General features: G+C 40.6%; 1 protein-coding gene across 8 annotated transcripts in view; it reads left to right on the plus strand.

The window, feature by feature from the left end:
- Positions 1 to 27,290, plus strand: part of LOC149168551 (K+-H+ exchange-like protein) — a 303,090-nt gene that overhangs the window by 36,719 nt on the left and 239,081 nt on the right. For all 8 annotated transcript variants that reach the window (XM_089428310.1, XM_089428309.1, XM_089428308.1 and 5 more), the window contains one exon: positions 24,696 to 24,743. In XM_089428310.1, coding sequence (XP_089284436.1) covers positions 24,696 to 24,743 — 48 coding nt within the window. The remainder of the gene's footprint in view (positions 1 to 24,695; positions 24,744 to 27,290) is intronic.

The raw sequence follows: 27,290 nt of genomic DNA on the forward strand, positions 1-27,290 counted from the left end.
GCATATGAAATTGAATTACCCCCTGACATTGGAATATCTCCAATTTTCAATGTTGCTGATTTGTACAAGTATGAAAGTGGAAATGCAGATGATACAACAGAAGACAAGGAAGAACAAGAGGTTGATTGGGTAAAACAGTTACCTACAGCAAAGGCATTGCAGCCAGAAAGGATTTTAGATAAGAGATTGTTTAAAAAGACAAGAGGACAAGAGTATTTTCAGTGTTTGGTCAAGTGGAAAGATCAACCACTTGCTGATGCTACCTGGATGATAGATGCTATGCTACAGAAGTTGGGCAGTTCTGTAGAAGAGCTCATGGACAGGAGCCCATGAAGAATTTTGTCTTCAAGAGTATGATGTAGGAGCATGAGGCTTGAAGACAAAAGACTTTGAATTTTATTCCAAAAATACAAAAAAAGTTTACAAGCAAAGGAGTGGGATCCTTTAGCTGTCACTTTACAAAGCTTTCTAGATAGGATTTGGGCTAGAATTCAGGGATTTGAATTATCTTGTAATCAATTCAAGTAATTAGGCTTATTTTGAGATTCTCGAGGAGAGTATCATGCAGATTAGATGTTATCTAGGATTAGGCAGATTCGATCCATTGATTTAGGATCTGATTGTTGTATGTACAAGTATTTATGTAAGTTTTGAATTAGTGTAATGGGATTTTGGCTGTGGAGGATTGGATTGCAAAATTTGAAATCTCTCTGTGTCTCTGTGTATTCTGTGCATGAATGTCAATCCCAGAGGGTTTAATTTCCTTCAAAATATTTCTGAGTCTTGTTGAATTCCAGTTAAAAACCTTTAGAAATAGAGTTTTATATAATCTTGCGTTGTCGCGTTTAAATCTTCACTCGTTGTATATTGAACTAAACTTAGTGGAAGTGCTAAGTCTGGTGGAGAAACCTGACAAATTCGCGAGAAACCCAGGCGAAGATCTGAACCGTCCGATCAACAGATCCAATAGATCTAACGGTCATCGCGTGCCAACAAGCGCAGACGTTAATCAGAATAGAAGAGCGGTCTCCGCAGGTGTAAGCAGTATTTCGCGCGGTTTTAAGGTGGTAAGTGGTATTTTGAAAATTCACGCGATTAGCCTTAACGGCCTACACGTAGCACGAGAAAACCACTTTCCTTGTGTGCTCTCAGCTTGTTATACATCGTGCAAGATTCCACGCGAGATTACGCAACAACCGTTTGATCAAGCAGGATTGATCAATGGTGGGGATCGGCCAAGCTACTTGGCGAGCAGGTGACGCGGCAACCGTCGGATTGAGGAATGAGATCAACGACGAAGATTTAATGCGCTAAAGGTTTGTGGAATTTCAGACGTGATAAGGATATGAACTGTAGTTTTACTTCCTTTTGATTCCGTGGGAAAAGTGGAAGTTTGCCATATTCCGGGTAAATTAACCAGTTCTGCTATTTAAGCAGAATAACTAAAATTGGAGGTTGATGACTGATACTCCAAAGGAAACCCGAGAAGAAGTTCCACCTGAGCTTGCAGAAATCGTTTTTGGTTTCCAACGATTATCCTTAACACCTGCAACCAACCCACCACTCTACAGGATGGATAAGTTATGTGTTTCTAAAGGTGAGTGATTGCAACTGATCAGAGAGGCTCACACCTATAAGGTTGCGGAGCACTTTGGTGTAGGGAAGACAATGGTCAACTTATAGAGGTATGTGTATTGGCCCAAGATGCAAGAACAAGTATCTAGACTCATAAGATGATACATGCTTTGTTGTACTAATAAGCCTCGTAACAGGAAACAGGTTCTATATCATCCCTTACCTATACCTACTCATCCCTGGGAAAGAATTTCCATGGATTTTGTGGGAGCTTTACCAATGACTAGGAGGGACATGAATACTTGTTTGTGGTAGTTGACAGGTTCAACAAGATGTGTGTTTTGATGCCCTGTAAAAAGAACATTAGCAAGCAAGAAGTAGCGAACTTGTTAGGTGCACTTTGGGATACCAAGGAACATTGTTTCAGATAAGGGCACAAGATTTCTCAGTGCTTTTTAGACTACATTATGGGAGAAGATGGACACAAAGTTAAAGAGGTCTACAACATTCCATCCTCAGATAGATGGGCAGAGAGAAGTAGTCAACATGACTTTGGTGTAGCTTTTGAGGGGTTACAATTAGAAGCATTTGAAGACTTGGGATGAAAATATGGTGTATATACAACACTCTTATAACAGAGTAGTCCACACTTCTACTGGTAAGTCCCCATTTGAAACCTGTTTTGGATATTTTCCACCTTCATATTTTGATATTGCATATGGGCAACATGGAGTAAGGGAGGATCTTACAGGGGATGCCTTGAGGGCTGAAAAATTTCTAGAAAAGATCAAGAAAATTCATATACAGATACAAGAGACCTTGCAAAAGTTACAAGAAAAATACAAGTCCATGCATGATCAACACAAAACATAAAAGTCGTTCAAGGTGGGAGATAGAGTATGGTTATAGTTGAAAAATGAGAGGTTACAGGGTCTTGGTAAGAAAATCAAGGCTCTGCGATATGGTCCCCTTGAGATACTGAAAGAAGTGAGAGATAATGCTTATAGACTCATTCTACCCCCATACATGTGCATTACTCTGTTGTGAATGTAGAGACTCTGAAATTGTATGAGCCTTCTGCGGAGGATTTGGCACTAGATGCTCAGACAAAGTTGACAAAAAATATAGTTTTGTAGAAGAGGTCCAAAACTACAAGATAGGGGCAACATGACCTTTAGCAGATTAGGTTGAAAGGACATCCAAGCAAGGCTAAATGGTACACTCGTGAAAAGGTGGAGGAAAAATTTCCTCACCTCATTTAGTCGAAGTTTATGGGGACCGAAATCCTCCCAAAATGGGGAGATGTGATCCAGATTGGATTATGGTATTGTTTGCCATCCATATTAATCCCTTTAGTGTAGAAAAATGAGAGGAATTAGCTCATAGCACCATTTTTATTGATGGGGCCCAGTTTGGCAAATTGGGGTTTGAAACCTTCTAAGTTTTGAGAGTATTTTGAGGCATCAAACGACGTTTTTTTAAGGGTAAACCTTGCTGCTTTCGTGCGACACCTTTTTTTTTCTATTCTACACACAAAAACCTTTCCAATAGTGCAAGAATCACCTCAATTGGAGTGTGTATGCAAAAGTTATGCCACTCAGAAGTTGGCCTTCATATTGTGTTCACCATAATTTGAAAGGATGCCACATTAGTCCCCATTACTCAAGGATAAGGGGCTAGCCACGTGATCATTATGAAGAAGACTCTAAAAGTGTCCATATTGTAAATCTGGTTAAGAGTTGAGGGAGTCAAACCTAACCACTAGTAGGCTATCAGGCTGTATTAAAACTGGGCCACTAGGAGGAAAAGGGGTTCCATTCTTTTTGAATGAATTTGTTCCATAGACATGTAGAGTCGCTGAGAGGGGATAGGGAGAGAGCACATAGAGAGGATTTGTGCACTGTAGTAGCCCACGGGCAACAAGCCTTACTTTTTTGTACTCGTAGCCATTTGCTATTCAAAGAAAAAGAGCAGAGTGACCTCACCTTCTAGTTGGGTTTTCCTCCGAAAGGGTTTCCCAGGTTATATCTTGTGTAAAATAGTGCTTTATGAGTTTTTATTTTGTTGTTCTTTATTTTTTGCATAATTATAATTTGTTATGAATAAAAATATTCATATATCTTCAAATTAAAAGAAAACAAATGTTACAATAAAATATTAAATAATTAAATAATTAAATTAATTAATGTCTCTTCTAGTTGTGAAGAGACATGGGTCAACAGTTGCGACCTTCTGTCTTCGTGGCTAGTCAATGCCTATAAAGGCACACCACCACGAAGAATTATAAACAACCATTCATATTATATCAATACAATTTACTTACCTTACAAATACAAAATCTACTTACAAACATTACAGTTATGTAATGACCTTATGTACCAGTGGTATCGGAGCAATGATCTTCTCGCCTGGCAAACACCACGCCACCCTGTGGGCCGGCGGGGTCGACCTTGCAGGCCTTCTGTTTTCCATCATTCCCCGTTTTTGCTCGGCGTCAAAACCCTTTCCGTTTTCCCCCGCTGTTCCTTGCTTGCATCTGTCCACGCGCCATTCGTGACTTCTGTCGGCTTTCCCCACTGCGTTGACCAGTAGGTCCATTCCTCATTGCCGACAACCACTGTGTTGTTCCACTTTGAATAAGTCACCCCGCTAATCCATTGTAATATCCCAAATGAAATAAATTTGGAACAAGTAAAACTTTTCTTCAAATTCTAACTCAAATTTTCTTCAGATAAAAAATTCTATACATAAACAAAAGATTTCCATGTAAAATAAAACGAATAGATAGCTGCAATCCATAACACACTGAATTAGAAAAATCCTCAGCTTTATTATATTAGATAAACTGGGGTTTTAAATGCACACACAACCTCAAAGGGCTGAGATGAAAAGCTAGCCTCAAATAGATCTACAATATTACCATAAATCGGCCTCCAAACAATTTGAAAAATCAATACACTGCAACCTGTGAACCCTGAATAGATTCACCAAAGGAAGAGGTGGGTGCTCGCCCACTCTCACAGAATCACTCGAGGGTTTCCGTCCTGGGGCTACTGTTGGAGTAGAGAACCGGGTTCTCAACCTCACATACAAGAAACAATATCAAAACCAAGATTCAAGATGTCCCAAATGATCTTCTCCTCCTCTTTTTACAGGTCTGATGGATAGATCTCCATAGATCTCCAAGCCTCTAGAAGCATCTTATTTTATTATTATTCTAGAAGCTTCTCCATTGACTTTATCAAGTGACATTTTAATTTTATTTTATTTCACTTAAGTGACTTTTGGCCCCTTTTCTCCAATTAATTATTTTTCCTTAATTAAAGTCATTTTTAACTAAAGAAAATGACAAATCGCCCACCATACTCTCTTCGGCCACTGGAAGTCTCTTTTCAACATCACATCCTGTAGATATTCTCGTTCTGGTTCCAACGAGCTATTACACTGAGGTGTTCCATCAATTAAGTTATGCCCAATAATAATGCTGATTTTTGAAAGTTGTTGGAATGTGATGGAATGAATGGAAAACTATGCGGATGATGGAATATTCCAAGCGAATGCCATCAAGTCCCATAAAAACTCCTTAAAACTCCATCGAGACCCTTGATGACATAAACCTGCTCCATTGCCATCCTCTGCCTTGGAAATCCACCTTGGCTGTACTATGAAGAAGAATAAAAAGGGGACATGACATCTGTGCCATGTCGTTTCGCTTCCCGCTGTTAACCACCAGCATGATCGTCCTCGTCCGCAACTTGATCGTCATCGTTCGTAGCCTATGCTCCGATTGTGGGTGGCAACCAATCACCGTTGCGTCACTGTCTGCTCGCTGACAAATCTTGTTGTCTGCACTCCACCGAAGGTTATAACGATTGTTCAAAAGAAACGTCGGTCCCCTGCTCTGCACTTTCACATTGCTGCTGTCTCTCGACACTCATCACTCCCCGTAGATTAGTCATATAACATGCCCCGCTGCTGTCTACGCCAAGTCAAGCGTTACGTCCACACTCCCCGTGACAGCGCACTTGTATTCATTGGCATAATACATATTACTATAGTTGGTTTGATATATTATTAACAATAATATATTTAAATCAATTTTATAATTTAAAACAAATTAAAAATTGGGTCTACCAGGGAGAAAAAGAACAAAATGGGGAATAATAGTGACGATGTAAAAAAAATTCAGGAGGAACTCAATAAGATAAATAAGCGCCTTGATAATGTCGAGAAATCAGTTAGTAAACAGGACCAAATGGCCGATGATATCACAGAATTAAAAAGCATGATGAGCAAGTTTATGGGAAAGGACAATCCACCCTCAGCCACACAAAGTCCCAAAACTCCGGAAGACGGAAATTCTCCAAATCATGATTTCCTGATACACGAGAGGCCGCAAATACCGCAACTACACTTCGAAGGAAGTCAGTACTATACGAAGTTTCCTGAAAGAGACCACCTTAAAATTAAAAGAGAATTACCAAAATATGATGGTAAGGACCATAAAGGCACAATTGTATGGGTAAACAAGATGGACGCCATTTTTGGAGCAAATCTGCCAATAGGTGAACAAGAGAAGGTCATGACCGCATCTAACTACTTGGAAGCATAAGCATATGATTGGTTCCTATGGTGGTCTACTAAGTGTGCAACTCGCTCATTCAATTGGCAAAATTTAAAAAACGCCTTGCTAAAAAGGTTTCATGACGAAGAAGAGGATGATGTATACAAGAGATTCGTTCACCTCAAACAGAAAGGATTGGTAAGTGAATATACTCATGAATGAGAGTTGTTAGCGATAAGGCAAAGGGAATTCTCAGACGAAGAGTTATTAAAAACGTATCGTATTGGCCTTAAAGATTACATTTGGGAAGAATTAAAATTATGTAAACCCCAAACCATTGAAGATGCCAGACACGCAACCATAATTATTGAGAGAAAATATAAGTTTAGAATGTCATCATTCAGGGAAGACGAAGACCAACAACAACACTCGGGAAGAAAAGAAACTAACAAATGTAGGTATTGTGGAGACAAATGGACATCAGGACACAAATGCCTTAACAAGAAACTGTATACTTATGAAGTTGATGTTGAAGTTTCTAAGTTTACTTAGTTTAGAAACCCTTCATGCACTTTATCTGATTTACTCCTACACTTGATCTGATTTACTTAGTTTAGAAACCCTTCATGCACTTTATCTGATGTTGAAGTTTCTAAGTTTACTTAGTTTAGAAACCCTTCATGCACTTTATCTGATTTACTCCTACTTGCTTGTTATTTTTCCTTAACAAGTTATTTACAAAGTAAATACTTAAAATAAACACCAGTGCATGTTCAACATATTACAGATTAGCAACTAAAAGAAACAAGAACGAACACACCATATGACACCATTATTTTTGGACTAATGTCCCCGAAAAAACCCAATGCGGGAAAACCGGTGCAGCTATTTGAGGGTTTTCTTATTAAGCAATATCAGAGTACAATCTGGGTGCTGAAACTGGCCTACCCAACAGAGAATTTCCTTAGCAGTAATACCTCTCCGTTTCTGACAAATATACTGGTTGAAACCTCGGATAATCCTTTCGGTAGCTACTCAGTACCAATCTGCCCTAGAAACCCCAATGTCTGCCCAATCTGGATTGCGTTAGCCTCTCCTAGCCCAGCGCTGGCCCTGTGTCAGCCTATCTTGGCCTACGTCAGCCCCAGGAGGCCTTGCATCAGCTCTCTGAGCCTCTGTGTCAGCTACGCTGGCCCCTCTGGTGCTTTGCGCAACACTTAGCTGCCTCTGCGTGGCCCTGTGTGAGCACTGGCTGCTCCTGCGTCTCTCTCTCTGGCTGCTCTGCTGCTATCCCGACACTATCTCTGCCTCTCTGTCTCTCTGTACTCAATGCCCCTCAGCTGCTCTCCCGACTATTGATTCTATTTCTCTTAGCAAACCTTGCTCTAGAGAATTGAATGACTGATCACTCTGATGTTTTCTCCTAGTGACCCTCAAGCCTCCTCTTATACTTTTCCTGTTGACATCTCAACGGCCAAGATTAAGTCCCTAATCAACGGCTAAGATTAGATCTGGCTTGATCCATGTCTTTTGGACCACTCTAACACAGATTCATATTAATACACATTAATATTTTATTTTCCCTAAGTTTAGACTTAGGGACTCCATTAAAAATATTAATTATTTTAATATCTCTTGATCTGTTTAGAATCTGCCCAAACCCTTTCTGGGTATTGGAGATCTCATGTGCCCCAACCTCTCCACCAAATTTCGTGGCTAGAGCACATCCGATGCTACCCCAAATCAACACTCTCTCTTAGCGAGGACTGTGCTCTAGCAATACTCCTCACTGAGTATTACTCTGATCATCTGGCATCGGTACCTGTGCTGATGCTAGGCCTTCCTGCCCAACATCCTCTGCACTGCTGCATCCTGTACTGTTGCCCATGGTTCTACCACTGCCACTGCTGCATCTGTACGACAGCTCCCTTTGCATCTGTGCTGCTGCTAGTCCTTCCTCCTAGCACTGCATCTGCATTGCACCTCTTCTCATCATGTTGCATCGTGTTGCCCACTGCTACACTGCAACTCAATTACTGAGAAGTAAATAATTGATCTCCCAACTAATCTCCCTGTTGGGCTAGAAACACTCACTGATGCTGAAGCTCCCTTTGCCGCTGACAAGTGCTCCCTCTCTCTAACCTCTGCGCTGCTGCAACAACTCCCCGCATCTCGCACCGTTGCACACTTCTCTGTATCTTCCTGCATTGGTGCAACACTCATGTGCCTCTCGCACTGCTGCAGCCTGCTAGCTCTACGTTGTCTTGGGACTCCTGCATTGTAGCTCTCTCCATCGCTCCATCCGCATCCGTCTCTACCTACCTAGCAAGTCCTGCTACTCCTCTTTGGGGCTCTCGTAGCAAGGTCTAATCCAAGATGCTGGGTACCTCAAGGATCCTGCCCCTCATCGCCTGTAGTCCATCTGACTACATCTTGATGTCTCCCCACTTTCGCTCAAGTGGCGCGTGTGCACTCATGGCACAATCATCGTCTGTCAAAACTTCCTTCTTTGCCCATGCTGGCGCTGCCTTAGTCTCGGAAGACTCTCCCTTACTCTTCTTCCTTGGATTGGGCCGCATAATGACCCAGCTCTCCATAGTGGAAGCACTTGATCTTGAAGAGATATTTCTTCTTCCGCTTTTCCTGCGTCCCCTCAGATGCTAGGGCCACATCTTCCTCCTCCTGCTTGACTTTGATCCCCTTGCTGCTGCTACCTGTCTTCGACTGCCGTCTGATCTCTTCCTGGCGAAGAGCTACCCACATCTCATCCCACAGTGGAAGTGTCCCTCTGCCCAGTATACTATGGACAAACACTTCCCAGTTTTTTGAGATAGCATTTAGGGCTGTCCTCACCATCAGCTCCTGATCCGGTGTCGCTCCTATAGCAGTTAACTGGTCTCGGATCTCATTCAGTCCTCCGAGGAAGGTGTCAATCAATTGTCCCTTCTTCATCTGATACGACCTCATCTGATTCTCGAGCAGCACTCTTCTCTACACAAAAGTATGCTGATACAACTTCTTGAGTGCCTCCCACATCTCAAAAATGTCGTTTCCTTCTCGGCTATATGTGGTACCACATGATCCTTGACTCCATCAAGGATAATGCACTTGGCCCTCGCCATCGCCTCCTCGTACCTGTGATTGTCACTGGGGTCGACTGGGACAACTATTACCTTCAAGGCGAAGTTCTTGACACGATTCCTCTTAAGCACTGATAAGATTCCGGCCTTCCAGACTGAGAAGTTCGATGCTCCGTCCAGTCTATCTTAGTCTCTTACCCCGTGTAGTGCCATGATGCTCCTCTACTTCTCCTGGAAGTTCTCTGTTCGACTCCTGTGAGTCTCTACTTCCCGTCTGGAAGTTCCCTTTTGGACTCCTTCTGAGTCCTGGTTTCCCTCCTGGAAATCCTTCTGCCGCTTGTCGTGATGCCCCCTACTTTGATCGTCTTGTGCAACTGCACTGCTGATCCAGGCTCCTTGGCTAGAAACCCTCGGTAACAACTCCTCTGGCCCTCCTCTGTCAGGTACTGTTCTGACTACAATACCTCACCAGCTCCACTCTGCAATATTCTTGCAGCCTTCTAGACCCCAGTAATTGCCTTTTTGTGAACTGCGTCAACCCCTCTCTGCCTCACGCTGGCTCTACGTCACCCTGGATGGGTCTGCTTCAGCCCTGAGATGCCTTGCATCAACCCTCTGGCCCACTGCGTCAGCAACGCTGGCCTTTCTGGGGCTCTGCGCAGCTCCCGACTTCCTCTGTGTGGCCCTGGCTGGCTCTGCGTCACACTCCTTGGCTTGTGTTGCTAGAAACAACTTCTGTCACCTTGGGACAACTGTTTTCTGTTGCTATTTCTTCGCTCGGCTGATGTCTTTTAGTCCTCCTGCGATTTGCAATCACGCTCTGATACCATGTTGAAGTTTCTAAGTTTACTTAGTTTAGAAACCCTTCATGCACTTTATGTGATTTATTCCTACCTACTTGTTATTTTTCCTTAACAAGTTATTTACAAAGTAAATATTGAAAATAAACACCAGTGCATGCTCAACATATTACAGATCAACAACTAAAAGAAACAAGAACAAACACACCATATGACACCATTATTTTTGGACTAATGTCCCTGGAAAAACCCAATGCAGGAAAACCGGTGCAGCTATTTGAGGATTTTCTTATTAAGCAATATCAGGGTACAATCTGGGTGTCGAAACTGGCCTACCCAACAGAGAATTTCCTTAGCAGTAATACCTCTCTGTTTCTGACAAATCTACTGGTTGAAACCTCGGATAATCCTTTTGGCAGCTACTCAGCACCAATTTGCCTTAGAAACCCCAGCGTTTGCCCAATCTGGACTGCGTCAGCCTCTCCTAGCCTAGTGCTGGCCCTGTGTCAACCTATCTTGGCCTGCGTCAGCCCCAGGAGGCCCTGCGTCATCTCTCTGAGCTTCTGCGTCAGCTACGCTGGCCCCTCTGGTGCTCTGCGCAACACTTAGCTGCCTTTGCGTGGCCCTGCGTAAGCACTGGCTACTCCTGCGTCTCTCTCTCTGGCTGCTCTGATGCTATCCTGACACTATCTCTGCCTCTCTATCTCTCTGTACTCAATGCCCCTTAGCTACTCTCCCGATCACTGATTCTATCTCTCTTAGCAAACCCCGCTCTAGAGAATAGAATGACTGATCACTCTGGTGTGTTCTCCAAGTGACTCTTAAGCCTCCTCTTATACTTTTCCTGTTGACATCTCAACGGTTGAGATTAAGTCCCTAATTGACGGCTAAGATTAGATCTGGCTTGATCCATGTCTTTTGGACCACTCTAACACAGATTCATATTAATACACATTAATATTTTGTTTTCCCTAAGTTTAGACTTAGGGACTCCATTAAAAATATTAATTATTTTAATATCTCCCGATCTGTTTAGAATCTGCCCAAACCCTTTCTGGGTATTGGAGATCTCATGTGTCCCAACTCTCCACCAAATTTCGTGGCTAGAGCACATCCGATGCTACCCCAAATCAACAGTTGAGAAGGAATCAGACACTTTAAGTAACAATCCAGGAAAAAGGATAGAAAAGAAAAATGATTGTTGCAAATGTGGAGAAAATTGGACGCCAGGACATAAATGTGAAGACAAATCCCTGCGCTACTATAAAATAGTAGATGGGAAGCAAGTTGAAGTTCAAGAATGAGATGAAGAATTTGTTGTCACACACAATGAAGATTCAGATTCTGAGGAACCATCATTAGCAGCAATCTCATGTGACTGGGAAACTCGTGATGAAAAGAGTAACTCTCCCGGAAATCAAGAACAACAAGCAACTGCAAAATACGTTCCACCACATTTTCGAACTAAGAGAAACCAATCTCTAAGAAGAAACATTAAGCATACTACACCACCAACAAACATGAGGAAGAGACTATGTCCTAAAACCCTAAAGCTCAAAGGACTCATCAAAGGCGGAAATGTCGATATACTTATAGATTCTGGTAGTACTCACAATGGTATAAACATTGATCTTGCTAAACAACTTGATCTTTGTGTATGCCTAATCAAGGACCTCACCATATCTGTCGCTACTGGGCAAAAGTTCAAAGAAATAAGAGAATGCCATAATGTTTCAATCCAAATACAAGAACTAGAACTGCAAACAAATCTATTTGCCCTACCACTCAAAGGAATGGATATAGTTCTAGGTGCAGAATGGTTAATACAACTAGGGAGCTATACTACAAACCTTGAAGAACAAATCATGGAGTTTAATTGGCAAGGACGACATTATAAATTAAAAGGTGTTAACACTTCCAAGTACTTGTGAAGAAAGCACCAATCAACGAAAGGATGCCATTCCATCGCAACAATGTTCAACTAGAGAGGACCCTCCTGGGGGTGCTTTGAGGACAAAGCATCTCTAAAGGGAGTGGCATTGTTATGAATAAAAATATTCATATATCTTCAAATTAAAGTAAATAAATATTACAATAAAATATTAAATAATATAATTAATGTCTCTTTTAGTTGTGAAGAGACATGGGTCTATAGTTGCGACCTTTTGTCTTCGTTGCCAGTCAATGCCTATAAAGGCACACCGCCACGAAGAATTGTAAACAACCATTCATATTATATCAATACAATTTACTTATTTACCTTACAAATACAAAATCTACTTGCAAACATTACAGTTATGTAATGACCTTATGTACCATAATTTGCATGCATACACAATAAACAATAATTTACAGATCCAAAATTCTAAAGAGAAATAAACCCTCATAGTAAAGATTTCTGATTTTTAAGTATAGTTTATCAAATTTGTTGTGACTAACTGTCCAGTGGAATATCCATGATAGTTTATGATTCAACAAAACAACTGTAATCCTTCGGAGTGCAATGATGGGCCAATGGCTCAAAGTGTGAAGATGTGATCAATCGTCTAGTAGTTGGGGCGGAAACTTGCTTGTCCTCTAGCCTTGAGATGACGGCTCTCCAGCTCCTCAGAAAGCCATTGGTGTAAGGCTTTGGCACTGAGCTTGGAGAATGTATAACCCACCATGATCATCTGATAGTTGTTTAGATCATAAATGTTCCTTGATTTGTGGATTGGATGAATAATGTGTCTGGCCCATGATGAGGGGAAGCTTGAGCACACCACATGATTAAATAAATCAGTGATATGGGAAGCCAGGGACGGATGGGGGGTTGTACAGGGATATCATTAAAGGAAGTGGTGTGGGAGAACATGGTTTGGGGGTCAAGGTCAGGCGAAATGTTATGGGATCAAGGGGCACACCAAAAGGTTTTTGGGGAGTGGCCCCTTATGGGCTGAAGTAAGCATCACATGTCTAGTAATCAATGATTCATGAGTACTGGTTTGGTTTGGGCTTCACTTAAACTGCGGTGGATCCCAATCTTCATTTTTTATTTGATAAGATTGGCTTGTTTTAGTCCCATATGTAGGTGATTTTATACTTACAGGAAGTCCAGAAAAGTTCATAGCTGGTGCAAGATAGAGTTGGCATATGAGTTCAACTGAAGGACATTGAGCTTATGCAATTTTCTGGGTCTAGAGGTTTGGCAGAGTCTAGGTGTTGTGTTCCTGTGGCAGTATAAATATGCGATGGCGATTCTGAGGATATTTCTGATGATGGAATGCAAACGCTTAGCGCTTCCCATGATAAGTAATATGGAGTTATGAACAGATTTAGATTCAGATTGTATAGGCAATTGATAGGTTCCCTCATGTATCTGGTAAATATTGTACCTGATATTTGTTTTGCAGCAAACACATTGAGCCAATATATGGTTGAGCTGATGCAGATTCACTGGATTGCTGCAAAGCATGTGTTTTGACACTTGAAGGGCACAGTGCATCATGACTTGAGCTATCTAGGACATGGTGAGTTGATGCTGCATGGTTTTGTTGATTCTAATTGGGCTAGAAATGCAGGCGGCAGGAAGAGTACTTCATGGTTATGTTTCAGTTTGGGTTCAATGATGATATCCTTGTTCTTTAGGAAGTAACAGTGGCACTCAGTTCAGTAGACACAGAATACATGGCAGCCAAGTCTACTAATTGTGAGACTATCTGGCTTCTCAAGTTTATTGCAGAGTTGACCCATTAGATGTTGGAGCCTTCTGTGATTCAATGTCATAATCAAAGTTATATCAAACTCACTGAGATTTGAGTATTTCGTGACCACTCCAAGCAAATTGATATTCAATACTATTTAAGAGACAGTTTAGAAGGGAGCAGAATTTGCAATGTACACATTGACAAAGACCCTGGCAAATGGGAAGTTTGAGAAGCTGAGGGAGAGACTAGGCTTTGTGGAGTTCACTTACCCAGTTGCTTGGATAGTTTTGTGCCTTGCAGCTGAGCACAGTGATCAAGATTCAATGCCAACAGATCCCTATAGTACCTACAACAGAATATCAACCTTGGGATTTGTGCACTGTTAACAACTTAGCATAGTATTGAGGTATAACAATAGTTGCTTTGAAAGTGGGCATTATAGTTATGTAGAGAAGTTGATAGAGAAGGCACATGCATGTGCCAAATTCAGTTCACTTCAGGCTTAACTCTTCCTGCTCCAGATTTGGAATTGTTGTTCCCAGATTTGAATTTCTGGTTTTGGAATTTTATTTTTCTATTTGCACTTTCCCCTATCAATTCAGTTTACATGCATATTGAAACTCAGAAGCATGGCACATGAGGTGCTGTATTGCATGAAGGATGGAACATATCCCAAGGTGTAGCTATTCTGTAGCTGGGGTGCACTGATCCTTGTACACTTATCCATGCAAGGAGGGTGCACTAGCAGATGTGGTTAGGTTTAGGGTTTGGCACAATGAAACCTCATGTGTCTAGAATCTAAATTCATTGTATTTCTTTCTAACTCAGTCTATAAAGGAGAAGTGCTACACCATTGGGTTGGTTGGAAATATTTTGGTTTTAGCTTCTGTACTATGTATTTCTTCTTTTCAGTAATAGAATATAGATGCAGTTCTGAGTGGTTCTGTCTAGTATTTTGACTGTTCCTAGTTTTCAGCAATATGTGCTAGCAGATTGAAGTAGTTCACAAATATTGTTTTGAACTGTGTTTAATGCTTTAATGTACAAGGCTTTAGGGTTTAGTTTCTGAATTCAGAATCTGTATACCATGGTATGAAAATTTAGTAATGCTTTATTATGTTGATACAAGCAACCCATGTTTAGGTGCAATTTATGAGAACATTGACTGTGTGCGAGAGGATTTGATCCATCATAGATAAGAGAGATCCCACCTTATACCCATTGTTGAAAACATTTTTACATTGGCATTAAATAACTTGATCACCCAAATTCTTATGGCAACTTATGCAGTTAATCCAAAATGGTATGGTACCAAGAGAACACATAGGAGGCCTCCTTCCTAAGATCGAGAGGCTGAAAGGATTCTTAACGGTTGTTAGGATGAATTATTTTTCTATAGAGGAATCATCTGATATGTGTGTTTGTTCTGTCCAATTTTCATGTGAATGAGGGTGAGTTTACACTACTTGAAACTTTGAAAGGTAGGCATAAGACCAAGGATTCAGTTGATTAGGGATCCAGTTGATTAATGCTTGTGTCATGGCGGTCATGTTCTAGAGTTGTAGACATTTTTCAGTTGGTTACTCTCACAAGTAGCTAGTTCCTTGTCTTGTTAGAGGTATTCGAGCACTTATTCTTTCATCCATTTGGTGAAGAGAAACTGGTTGGTATTAAAGAAGGCTGAAGACTCTCCCAGGTAGCCAGTTCCTTGTCTTGTTAGAGGACTTCAAGCACTTATTCTTTCATCCATTTGGTGAAGAGAAACTGGTTGGTATCAAGGAAGGCTGAAGACTTGGTCTACATTCATAACACATTTTGTCTTATTTCTCTAAAAGACCCAAGGTTATAGGAGGATCCTTTCGGGAAATGGAACCGATACGAAAAAGATGCTACGTGCATGGACCATGATCCACGGCTACGTGGCCTTGTGGACTGATACAGAAATGATGCTACATGCATGGACCAAGATCTATCCAAGAGGCTGTTGGCCAAGGACTTGTGTAAGCTTTGTGATGATGATCCAGCAGCAAAGAACATGGGGTGTTGACTACAAGTACTCAGATATGTTGTTCTTTTTCCTTTTGTGGAAATGGCATTGGGCAATTTTTTTATGTACAAATACTTCTTTCTTTTTGAGCAAAAAATAAAAGGAATGATATAAATTTAATGAAGAAACTTGCCACCAACTCTATCCTTGACAGTTGGCTTGGCGAACTCTGTATCTTATACATCAATAACCAATTGTTTCCTGTAATATTTTGACTTTTGTCTATAAAATGTTGTCTACCGAATTATAAGTTGCTAGAAATAACAAGAATGGGCAAGTGCTATTTGTTCTTTTGCAAGCCTTTTGCATATCTCATCTCTAATTTGAAGTGTCAATTTCTTATACTTTTCTTCTATGTTGCATGTGTTGAAGAATCCAGGGCAAATGTAGTTAATGTGATTCTTCTTAGCATGATAACTATTTGTGAGGTATTTTAACTTTTTCTTACAATCTTCTCTTGATATCATTAGTGTGTGTATTTCTTACTTCATCAAACAGTTACCAAAATACAAGAGACAAGAACACAAGATGTTGGCTTTCTGCCAGGGCCAAAACCTCTCCCTCTTGGAGAGGAAAACCCGCACAAAATTCTTCTTATAGAGATTCCAATTGACGAATACCAAGACCATGACTCTTGACCTATCATGCCACTCCAAGACCAAGACAACAATCCTCTTCTTTGTCACTGCTGAGATCATCATCACTGCTGCTTCATCATTGATCCATCTTGACTGAGATCATTGCTGCACACTGAGATCATCTCTACCACCATTACTGTTGCACCTTGCTGCACTACCACAGAGATCTTCATTACTTCTGTGTCCTCACCAAGATCTTCAATATATAGTAGAGCTGCACTTAGATTCATGGAGACAGTGATATTCTCTATTAAGGTCTTGACTGTAGTTATACTGAGATCATTATTACATCTGTTATGACTGCTTCTTGACTGAAACAGAGTGTCACTTCAGAATCTTTCTCTTCACACATGCCAAGATAGTGAGGCTGCTTCACTGTGATAGTAGGCCAAGACTGTGACCATTATTGAGACCTTCATTACTACTGCTTTACTGAGATAATGACTGCTATCCTTGTACTGAGATTATGATTGCAGGTATGTTGAGATTGCCATCATCGAGGACTATTAGACAGAAATTTTTCTGACTGTAATTGCCTACGAAATTGCAGAGGCATCCGAGAACCTTCCTGCACCCATCCAAAGTTGTGCCATCCGAGATCCTGCACCTCCTGTACCCATCTGAATTTTTTACCCTGTGACAGACCCGAAAATCTCAGACAAGTCCGAGAGAGGTTTTGCGGATACCCTAGCTGGGTATATATAGTGGTTTCGTCTCCATATTTAGCTGACCTGTCAGTGTGAACAGATGTGTCTCTATTTGCAAGCCGACATGACTTTTATTTAGTTCATTTGCTGGCAGACTTCATCCAGAGGATTGTGCTTGTCTTGGAGGGCTGTTCTAGACATTCGGTTTGACCCATATACATTACACATAGGCTCAAGAAGAGCTCTTCAATTTTCTTTGTGTCATGTCCCTTCTCACACACATTTGTAACAGGGTATCTCTACACATTTTTGCACATTTTTGACTAAGGAAAAGGACCCAGCAGTTTCGACTTAGGGACTTAGAAGAAATTTCGGTCTAATTTGGTTGCTAGTGGAAGGTGGGGGCCATCCATATGGGAATTCGAACTAGGCCATTTGAATGGTTTGGAGGGAATTCAAAAGGCTAAATAGAGGGGCCCACATGAGGCAAGGAAGGCCCACGAAGACAAAAGGAGGAGGAGGCTCTCATTTGTATCATTCATTCACCTTGCAAAAGGGAATTCAAAAGGCTAAATAGAGGGGCCCACATGAGGCAAGGAAGGCCCACGAAGACAAAAGGAGGATGAGGCTCTCATTTGTATCATTCATTCACCTTGCAAATCAAATTTACTTGCCTGTTCGCTCAACTGCTTACCCGAGTCAACTGGCTGTTCAGCCACAAATCTCTCAAGCGGGAGATTCAACCTTACCTTCGGGGGACCTTTAGTGCCCGCCCTAGGAAGGCAGTTTCATCAGCGTTTTCAGGAGATTCAGGAGTTTGCTACATCACCATCATTCAACCAGACACAGGAAATGCATATTTCTAGGCCACCAAGAGAATACACAGAAGGAGATTGAGCCACGGTAGATCAACCATTTGTCGGGAGAGCCAAGGAATCTGAAGGACAACATTAGGCTAGCATTTCTTGAGAGTTTTGGAGCCAAAGAAGCCAACAACCCAATAGTTAGAATCCCAAGCCTAGGAGACAACGCAGAGGGCCAATCCAGCAATTTCGTGGGACTTGGGGGCAAGTGCTACAACTCGGAAACTCCTCTGGGAAGTCAGGAGAATTGTAGGAGGGATCAGCCCAACATTTTTGAACACTTTCCAGGGGGTTTTATATTCAGAATCCAGTACGCCGAGTTTTGCAGTTGCAGTTGAAGTTGGGATCCTTGGGGGTCGAATTTCAGAAGTCTGAACCAGCTAAATTCCTTCGTGGGTTTTTTTGGGTTTAGGCCAAGGAGTCAAGAGCTCGAATCTCATAATTTTCTGAGCACGAGAAGTAGTGTTTCTAGCCATTCGAATTCAGTAGAAAGAGCGGTTTTCTGGGCAACACAATGCAGATTGGTGCCGCAGTTGTAGCAGCCTTCAATTCAACTATTGCTCACCTGGGTTTGGTCATGATTGTCCCTTGAGACAAGCCCACGTGCACCATTCTATTTACTGTTGTATTTTGCTCTTGCAGAAGTAATAAAATGGCTTAGCAACTCCATATTTCCAGCATTTTCGTGGGTGTTTAATGTCTATTTCATTTTTCTATTTGCTGAACTGATTGTATGCTCATATATCACTTGTATTCCTACTTAAGAACATTACATTTTGACTCTTTGAATTTACTAGACCTATGGAATGAGCAAGAAACTCATTCCTATAATTTATAAAAATAATAATTCTTTTTCTTGACAAGTACAAAGATCAAAATTACATTGACAAATACCGAACCTAGTTACCCTTTTCTTCAACACTCCCTCTTAACTAGGGAGGTATTTACAATGGTACTTGGTTATTCTCAATCTAAAGAATTTCTCATAAGAAGAATCGGATTGGTAATCCCATTTGTATAGCATCATATCAATCAACATTGTCATAGTGCAAGGCCTTGAGTAAGAACTCCATCTCTCCATGGGACCACGAGCTACAATGCTGGCAAGACCAATGATTTATAGACACCTTCATCATTTTCTTTCAAGGTACATACCCACCTGGGTGTTCACTGAGTATGACCTTTTAGGAATATTCTTATCTTGGGTTCCCAACCCTCAAAGAATATCGGTCCTCTTGCCTACTCTTATCTTGGATGCCCTACACATCCTCAAAGAGTATCGGATGCTAGATGATTACCCAATCTTCCCATTCTTTCTTCCCAAGTGAAGACAAGAATGTTGTGTCTATCATGTGTCTACATTTCCATTCATGGCCTTCATGTAGACTTACGGATGTTAGTCTTGGTCTAGTGCATGACACATGAAATGGAAAATTCAAAAAACACAATTGTCACTCCTTTGTAATCAGGGGTGATCTAATTCAAACTCCCTCTTGATCAGGGACCTGTCAGAGCTCCTTCTTAGCTTAGGGACTCTTTTTTATACATCAACAACTTCTTCTTCGTGGGTTCTTCAGCTGCTTGATTAACTTCTCTCCTTGATGTCATGAAATTTAGTTGAGTTTCTTCCTTGTATGGCAACAACCATCGATCACGTTCCTTCTTATTCCATCATGTCATTCCTTTCTTCATGGAAAGTTGCCTTCTTGGCATACATCTGGAACTTTCTTCATATGACTACTTTTCTCTCCATGCTTCTTTCAGGAGTTTCCATGCATGGCATGAATGCTGGTTGTACTTGTACTTACAAGTCTTGTTCTAGTAGCCCTACATGAACTCATCCATATATTATTCAAGAAATCAAAACTTCATATTAAATTAAATCATACCTTACGAGATGGCTCTTCATCATGACATCTTCTTGTAGGTATCAACATCTTGCACGCTTATTGACATATCTCCCAAAGATATCCATTGTTGATCCGGATTTAAACAGGAACGCAATAAAATACAGAGATAACCATAAAGACAAATATGCAGCGGAAATAATACTTCATTTCATTACTGTAAAATACTGAAATATGCTTACAAATAGAAATGGAAATAACCCAGCTAGGGCGATGGTAGCTTATCTCTGAGAAGAGATGTGTCGGCTACATGCCTCTGAACTGGTCTCCAAAAACTGTGTTACAATGAGGCTCGAGGGCCTATTTATTGTTGAGAAACAATGGAAAACCCTTCACATTCCAAAACCTAACCCTAGAAGATGAAACGCCAAATTGTGGGCCCCGTTTTTGGGTAAGTTGGTACATCAACTTCCCAGGGTCGCGAATTGGTCGTACTATCTCCGTTTGACGCGCATGATAGCCCGTTGGAAAGATCTCTCTGAGGACTTCGACGGAAAAGACGATTTTTAGAAAGAAAAATCGCTGCGGTGGATTTCCCAAAAAACGTCGTTTAGGGCCTCAAAACGGCTCCGGAAGTTTAGGACCCGAAAAACTGCTAAAAATAGTAAACTGTGCTATAATTAAGGAAACAGAAAACTGAAAGAGACAGTTGTGGGGGTCCAAATGGGATAGGTGGGTGGCCACCAACATCCACCTGGATCAATTGTCAAGGGTCTTCATCTTTTTTAGACTTTCATCAGAGTCTTTATATCTTTCTAGGAGATTTCCTAGTCAAATCTTCTTGGTCTTTTGGATGTTGATTGCCTTCATCATGGTTGCATATCTCATGATCTCTTCCTTCCTTACACATTCCATTTCCTGGAGCTTTTAATCAGAGTTTCTTAGTCAACTACCTCATACTTCATATGAGGACATATTATGTTGATTTCATCTAGTGTGACTTATGCCTTCCTGCATTCTTTCAGAGGAGAAATTATTTTTCTCTTGATCATGCTTCTCAAGATAGAAGTAATGATCCATTGTTACCTGCAACCATATGACATGACATTATAATATTAAATACAAGCATACATACCTTATTTTACCTTCAGGTCATCTAGGCTTCTTCCAACAGCTTCCTTGATTGAAGAGATCTGCTTCATGTCATCACATCATTATCCCATGAATTCCATAAGTTGGAGTTCTTGATGAAACACTTGCTTCCTCTCTAGATTAGTGAACCCTCCGATGAGGATTCCATCAGAGAACCTTGAGGATCTTGCATATCCCCATCTGGCAGATGTTTCTTGATGTATGATGAGCCTTGTCCTGGATGACATCTTTCTTTCCTTTAATGTTCAATGAGATTCCCAAGAGCTATATCCTTCATGTTTGACTGCCATGGATTTTGTCTTTCATGATTACCATGGTGATGTCAAGAACTCTTGCTTCTAATGCTTTCATGATGCCATGATGCATCTTATTATCATTATCATATCTTATAACACAAGATATAGGAGCTTATGATAGGATCCTTTTGTGAGGGATACTATCTTACTCATAGGAGAGATTTGATACTGCCTCTTTCCTTTCTGCACATGGTTGAATTCTTTTATCCTTTAATACTATAGACTGCAACTTGTCTTTCTCTATCTAGCATAGAGACCACAAATTGCCGGGTGAGGTAACCTTCTTTGTTCATTGATATTTGTTACCTTGCTCATCAATGATGACTACCTTCTTATCATCTTTCCTAGATCTTCATGAAGTTATTCCTTCATTCTTTGATACCTTTACTATTGTGTAGGTCTAAGTGACCTTCTTTACTTTAATTTCCGAGAGTATATCTAGCATTTCATATATCTCTCTTTATGTCTCCTCTTTTGCTATTTAGGTATGAGAGGACTTTTGAGTGATATCATATGAATCCTATGAATCTCTTGATGGATTCAAACAATGCTTGACCTTCATAGACCTTTTCATAGATATCAATGATTTCTCTTTTCTATGAGGATTATGACAATCCTCCTTATTCTATGCAAGGACTTTTGATTATCTAACCGATTTATAAATCCCCTTGCAATCATGAAATCATTTAACCAAATCTGATTATAAAATTGAAAGATACTTACTTGGTGTGTGAAGAGGAGATCTTCACCTTGATGCTTCTTTTGCTTGAGCTGCCCATCATTAGTATCCTTTCATCACGACTTCCTTGGAGACCTTCTAGCACCATGACATTAGTGGTCTTGACATCACTGAGACTGCTTCACGACCTTCCCAATTCATTTTTAAGGTACTTTTGACTTCAACATATTGTTGACATGTTAGTGATACTATGTTCTGATCCGAGCACCATGCTATTGAGATCATAATCATAGACAAAATTCGAGACTATGACAAGTATATTGATACTGCACAGTGATGTCTATGTGCATTGTGTAGAGAGGCAATGTATTGAGAGCCCAAACTTGTCAATGAATAACATAACTAAACTGTGGGTGGCACTGTATAGATAGACTGTCTCATCACCGAAACTGCCTTGATGTAATAACTATACTGAGACAGTGATGTAATCATGGATTGTGAGAGGTATTCCTTGGATTACTTCTGCAATATATATATATATATATATATATATACCCGAGACTATCTTTTATGGCATGGAGAAAGTTCAGTGATCAAGAAGTGAGGATCACTGATATACTCCATCAAACTGAGCATGAGTTGAGTGCATGACTGTAATTACTGAAGTTGATACTCCATGACTGTTGTAGACCTGCTTGTTGTATACTTTCTCCTTTAATCCTTTCAACCTGCTTTGATGTCCTTGAAGACATATCCTTGTATGTCTCTTTTGCTGCCCTTCATTTGACTTTAGCACCTTAGTTAATGTGATTCTTCTTAGCATGATAACTATTTGTGAGGTATTTTAACTTCTGCTTACAATCTTCTCTTGATATCATTAGTGTGTGTATTTCTTACTTCATCAAACAGTTACCAAAATACAAGAGACAAGAACACAAGATGTTGGCTTTCTGCGAGGGCCAAAACCTCTCTTCCTTGGAGAGGAATACCCACACAAAGTTCTTCTTATAGAGATTCCAATTGACGAATACCAAGACCATGACTCTTGACCTATCATGCCACTCCAAGACCGAGACAACAATCCTCTTCTTTATCACTGCTGACATCATTGTCACTGCTGCTTCATCATTGATCCATCTTGACTGAGATCATTGCTGCACACTGAGATCATCTCTACCACCATTACTGTTGCACCTTGCTGCACTACCACAGAGATCTTCATTACTGCTGTGTCCTCACCGAGATCTTCTCCACAACAAAGAGATCTAAGATATATAGTAGAGCTGCACTTAGATTCACCGAGACAGTGATATTCTCTATTAAGGTCTTGACTGTAGTTATACTGAGATCATTATTACATCTGTTATGACTGCTTCTGGACTGAGACAGAGTGTCACTTCAGAATCTTTCTCTTCACACATGCCGAGATAGTGAGGCTGCTTCACTGTGTTAGTAGGCCAAGACTGTGACCATTATTGAGACCTTCATTACTACTGCTTTACTGAGATAATGACTGCTATCCTTGTACCGAGATTATGATTGCAGGTATGCTGAGATTGCCATCACCGAGGAGTATTAGACTGCAATTTTCCTCACTGTAATTGCCTACAAAATTGCAGAGGCATCCGAGAACCTTCCTGCACCCATCCAAAGTTGTGCCATCTGAGATCCTGCACCTCCTGTACCCATCCAAATTTTTTACCTTGTGACAGACCCGAAAATCTTAGACAAGTCCGAGTTTTGTGTCTCTGTTTTGCGGATACCCTAGCTGGGTATATATAGTGGTTTCGTCCCCATATTTAGCCGACCTGTCAGTGTGAACAGATGTGTCTCTATTTGCAAGCCAACATGACTTTTATTTAGTTCATTTGCTGGCCGACTTCATCCAGAGGATTGTGATTGTCTTGGAGGGCAGTTCTAGACATTCAGTTTGACCCATATACATTACACATAGGCTCAAGAAGAGCTTTTCAATTTTCTTTCGACTCTTTGACTTTCCTAGACCTATGGAATGTGCAAGACACTCAATCATATAATTTATAAAAATAATAATTCTTTTTCTTGACAAGTACAAAGATCAAAATTACTTCAACAAATACTGAACCTAGTTACCCTTTTCTTCAACAGCATGGAGACCGGTCCCTCCCAAAAAAACTCACGTACCTTGTGTTCCCATGTTCTGGGGACTTGTGGACCCTTAGAAAATGTCCCCAATCTGCTGGGGACTTCATCAGGGACTTGGGGACTTGCTGGCTGCCCCCAAGATGTTCTGGGCAGATTTCGGGGACATTCTGAACAGATTGCATGGATTTTTTGGGCAGATTTCAGGGATAATCCGAGCATATATCTTCAATTTTTATAATCATGGACATTGATGATTGGACAATATGATCGATTTTCCCATCTATTATTTTTGTATTAAAAAATTAATAAAAATTAAAAAAAAACAAAATGCCAGGAAACAATTAAATATATATCTAAATCTATATAATTGCCGTCCGCAACCCACCATCCCCTGAAATTTTTTGGGGTGCACTCTAGCCATCCTGGGGACACGTCCCCCTGTCCCTGCTGTTCCTCCATCCTGGATACCAGTGCAACATAGATTATTTTCCTTTTGTATAGCTAGGTGAACATTTATACATCAATAACCAATTGTTTCCTGGCATTTTGTTTTTTTTTTAATTATAATGTTGTCCACAGAATTGTAAGTTGCTAGGAATATGAAGAATAAGATGTGGTATTTTTATTATGCAATCCTTTTTCCTATCTCATTTCTGATATCAAATATCAATTTCTTTTGTATTTCTTGCTTTTGCAGTCTAAATCCCAGGCTAGTACGTAGAAGGCTGCGTTGCATGGCAACTAGGTAAGACAGAATATATATCCATGTTTATTTAAGTGTTTTGGCCACTGAATGAAATTCTATATTACTAGGGTTTGACCTACTAAAAAGTTGCATACCATGTGCTTCAGGAATGTTCAACAGTTATTACGTATCTGAGTATCTCAAATCAAGTATTCATATTGGAATTATTAAAATGCATGACATTGCAGTGGATACCAAAATTGTTGTAGATATAGGTCATTAATGCTTAAAAACATGTTCAAATTTGAAAGTTGAAACTGTCATCCTATATACAACATATTTTTGAAGGTTCAGGAATAGGATTGAATTTGCCTCTGGAATGAAATAATAAAATTAGGAATACGATGCTTAATTGTCCTTGGGAAAAATCAAAGGTGTAAATAGATGCATTATTTCTACAAGCTAGGTGCCATGAGACTAGAATTGTCCCTATTATGACCAAATTATCTCCTCAACATGGTCCAAGCACAAGCATCAACTTGGGATATATTTTCCTATTGGCTTAGGATAAAATCCACACTCATGTATTATGTTGGACCATAACATGAAATATTTTTACCATAAAATGAATCATAGGTCAAATAAAAGGAAAGAATGGGATGAAGACTACAAAAATAACCCCAAAATAGCCTTCTGGTCCAGATCATGCTCCTTTGTATGCAAGTTGTTGCCTTCAAAAGCTGATTTTGCCATGTTTTTGCTATTATGTGTTAGAATTTCATGCACCCCAGGTCTGGTCTTTTGACAATTTTACACAACTAAAAACATAAACACATTGAAATGCCTAACTTTAAAAAACAACTTGCACAATGCAAAATACACCGGCAATTAGATCAGACAAAGAACACAATTTTAATTGCAAAAATCAATTTCTTATTTTTCCTTCAATAATAATCCTAGGGCTTCCTTACCAGGGAAAGTGGCCCTTTACAACTCTTAAAAATGCTCAATACAAGAGACAAAACCTTGTCCAAAATCCTTAGGCCGAGGTTAAATCCTTCAGGCGCTCAACTTCCCAACACACCACAACTGTGGCAATCCTTCAATACAAAATATACCAGCTGTTTGACTCTCTGCTGTTGTATCCTTAGGACACTTCCAACTCTCGGCCAGGACTGTATTCCTTTACCAGGCCTTTGGGCTAACCAAAAATCCCTACACAAGCCTTGGCCAATGTTAAATTAGCAGGCCGGCCCTTCCACAAGGTCCGACACCTTGCTGCTTGCGTGCGGATGCACCTACAGGCCCCCTTTTCTTTGTGATCTGCCACAACAGGGCTCACAACCCTGTCCTTGCTGATCTGTAGAACTGACCCTTTCCTTTGACCCTAAACCCTTGCACACAGGCTCTGCAACCTTCCTTGTTTGCAGCATTCTGTATGTCACCCAGCCAGCCGCCTACTAACCCTCGGCCTAGCCCTGGTTTCCTTGCACAAGCCTCAAAGCTAACCCTTGAACCTTGCTTCAGCTGCGGATGGTAGATTCTCACAGGGCTGGCGCTCCCTAGGGCACAAACTGCCTTTAATTCCCTTAGCTGCTCATTTCCTCCTTGCAATGTTTCCTTCCTTGCCTTGAGAACAACCTAACGACCTCCTTCAAGATTTGTCCTAGCAGATTTGCCCCATGAACTAATTTACTCACATCCTTCAGCAGTACCTTGCTGCTCCTTTGTAGGTCTACAATATCATCAGTGAATCAGAACCCCAATCAAGAAGAAACATCCGTTATTCTCCTCTCCAAAATTTTTCTCAAGCCTCTCCATTGGCTTCTAATTTATACCTTTTTAAGGGGTGCAATACCATGGGTCTATACCATGGATTATCATAATACTATGGGTCTATACCATGGGTCTATGGGTACAAAGCTCCATCACTTAGCTCATACACTCATACAATCACTTCTATGAGTGTTTTCCTCTCACATACCCAACACCAAGGGCACATGAGAGTACCTCCCGATGTTACGAAATTTCAACACTCCCTCTTAGTGAGGGAGGTACTTCTTGTAAGTCTCTTTGTTTCCCATACTAGAACATATTCATCATAAGCTTCTTCTTTTGTCACTGAAGCAAATCCTTCTGCAAGACTTTGACCCTTATTCGAAGATATCTTGCTCCTTGAAGCTTTTCGTTCTGACCCCTTAGGCTATAGTCTTGATAAAAGGGTAAAAACCCAATTTTTCCTATGTTGGGGCAAGGGAAAAAGTTGGGTTGGTTGGTGCTAAAAAACCCAAAATTAGGGGTTGCACCCACAACTGTTCACATTTTGGTGCCCACGGAAAATCTATAAATAGAGGAGAGTTGAGATCAAATGAATCATCATCAATTGTGGATCAAATCTTATCTATACAAGAAGCAACAAGATACATTGGTGGAAGAACTGTGACAAGCATATCGAGCTACTTTGAGTTGGACAGATTCTTATCTGAGGCTAAACAAGGTCCCATTGAAGCAAACCGAATCTTCTCTGAGCAAAAATTCTTGAGGCCAGCTGGTTGAAACTTCTGTGGCAGGCAATAATCATTGGGATAGACCCCTAAAGTGCCTCCT

The sequence above is a fragment of the Pinus tabuliformis genome, chromosome 4_2 (genome assembly GCF_031772625.1).
Source record: "Pinus tabuliformis cultivar Carrire ecotype Pingquan chromosome 4_2, CPIR1, whole genome shotgun sequence".
In the NCBI taxonomy this organism is placed as follows: Eukaryota; Viridiplantae; Streptophyta; class Pinopsida; order Pinales; family Pinaceae; genus Pinus; species Pinus tabuliformis.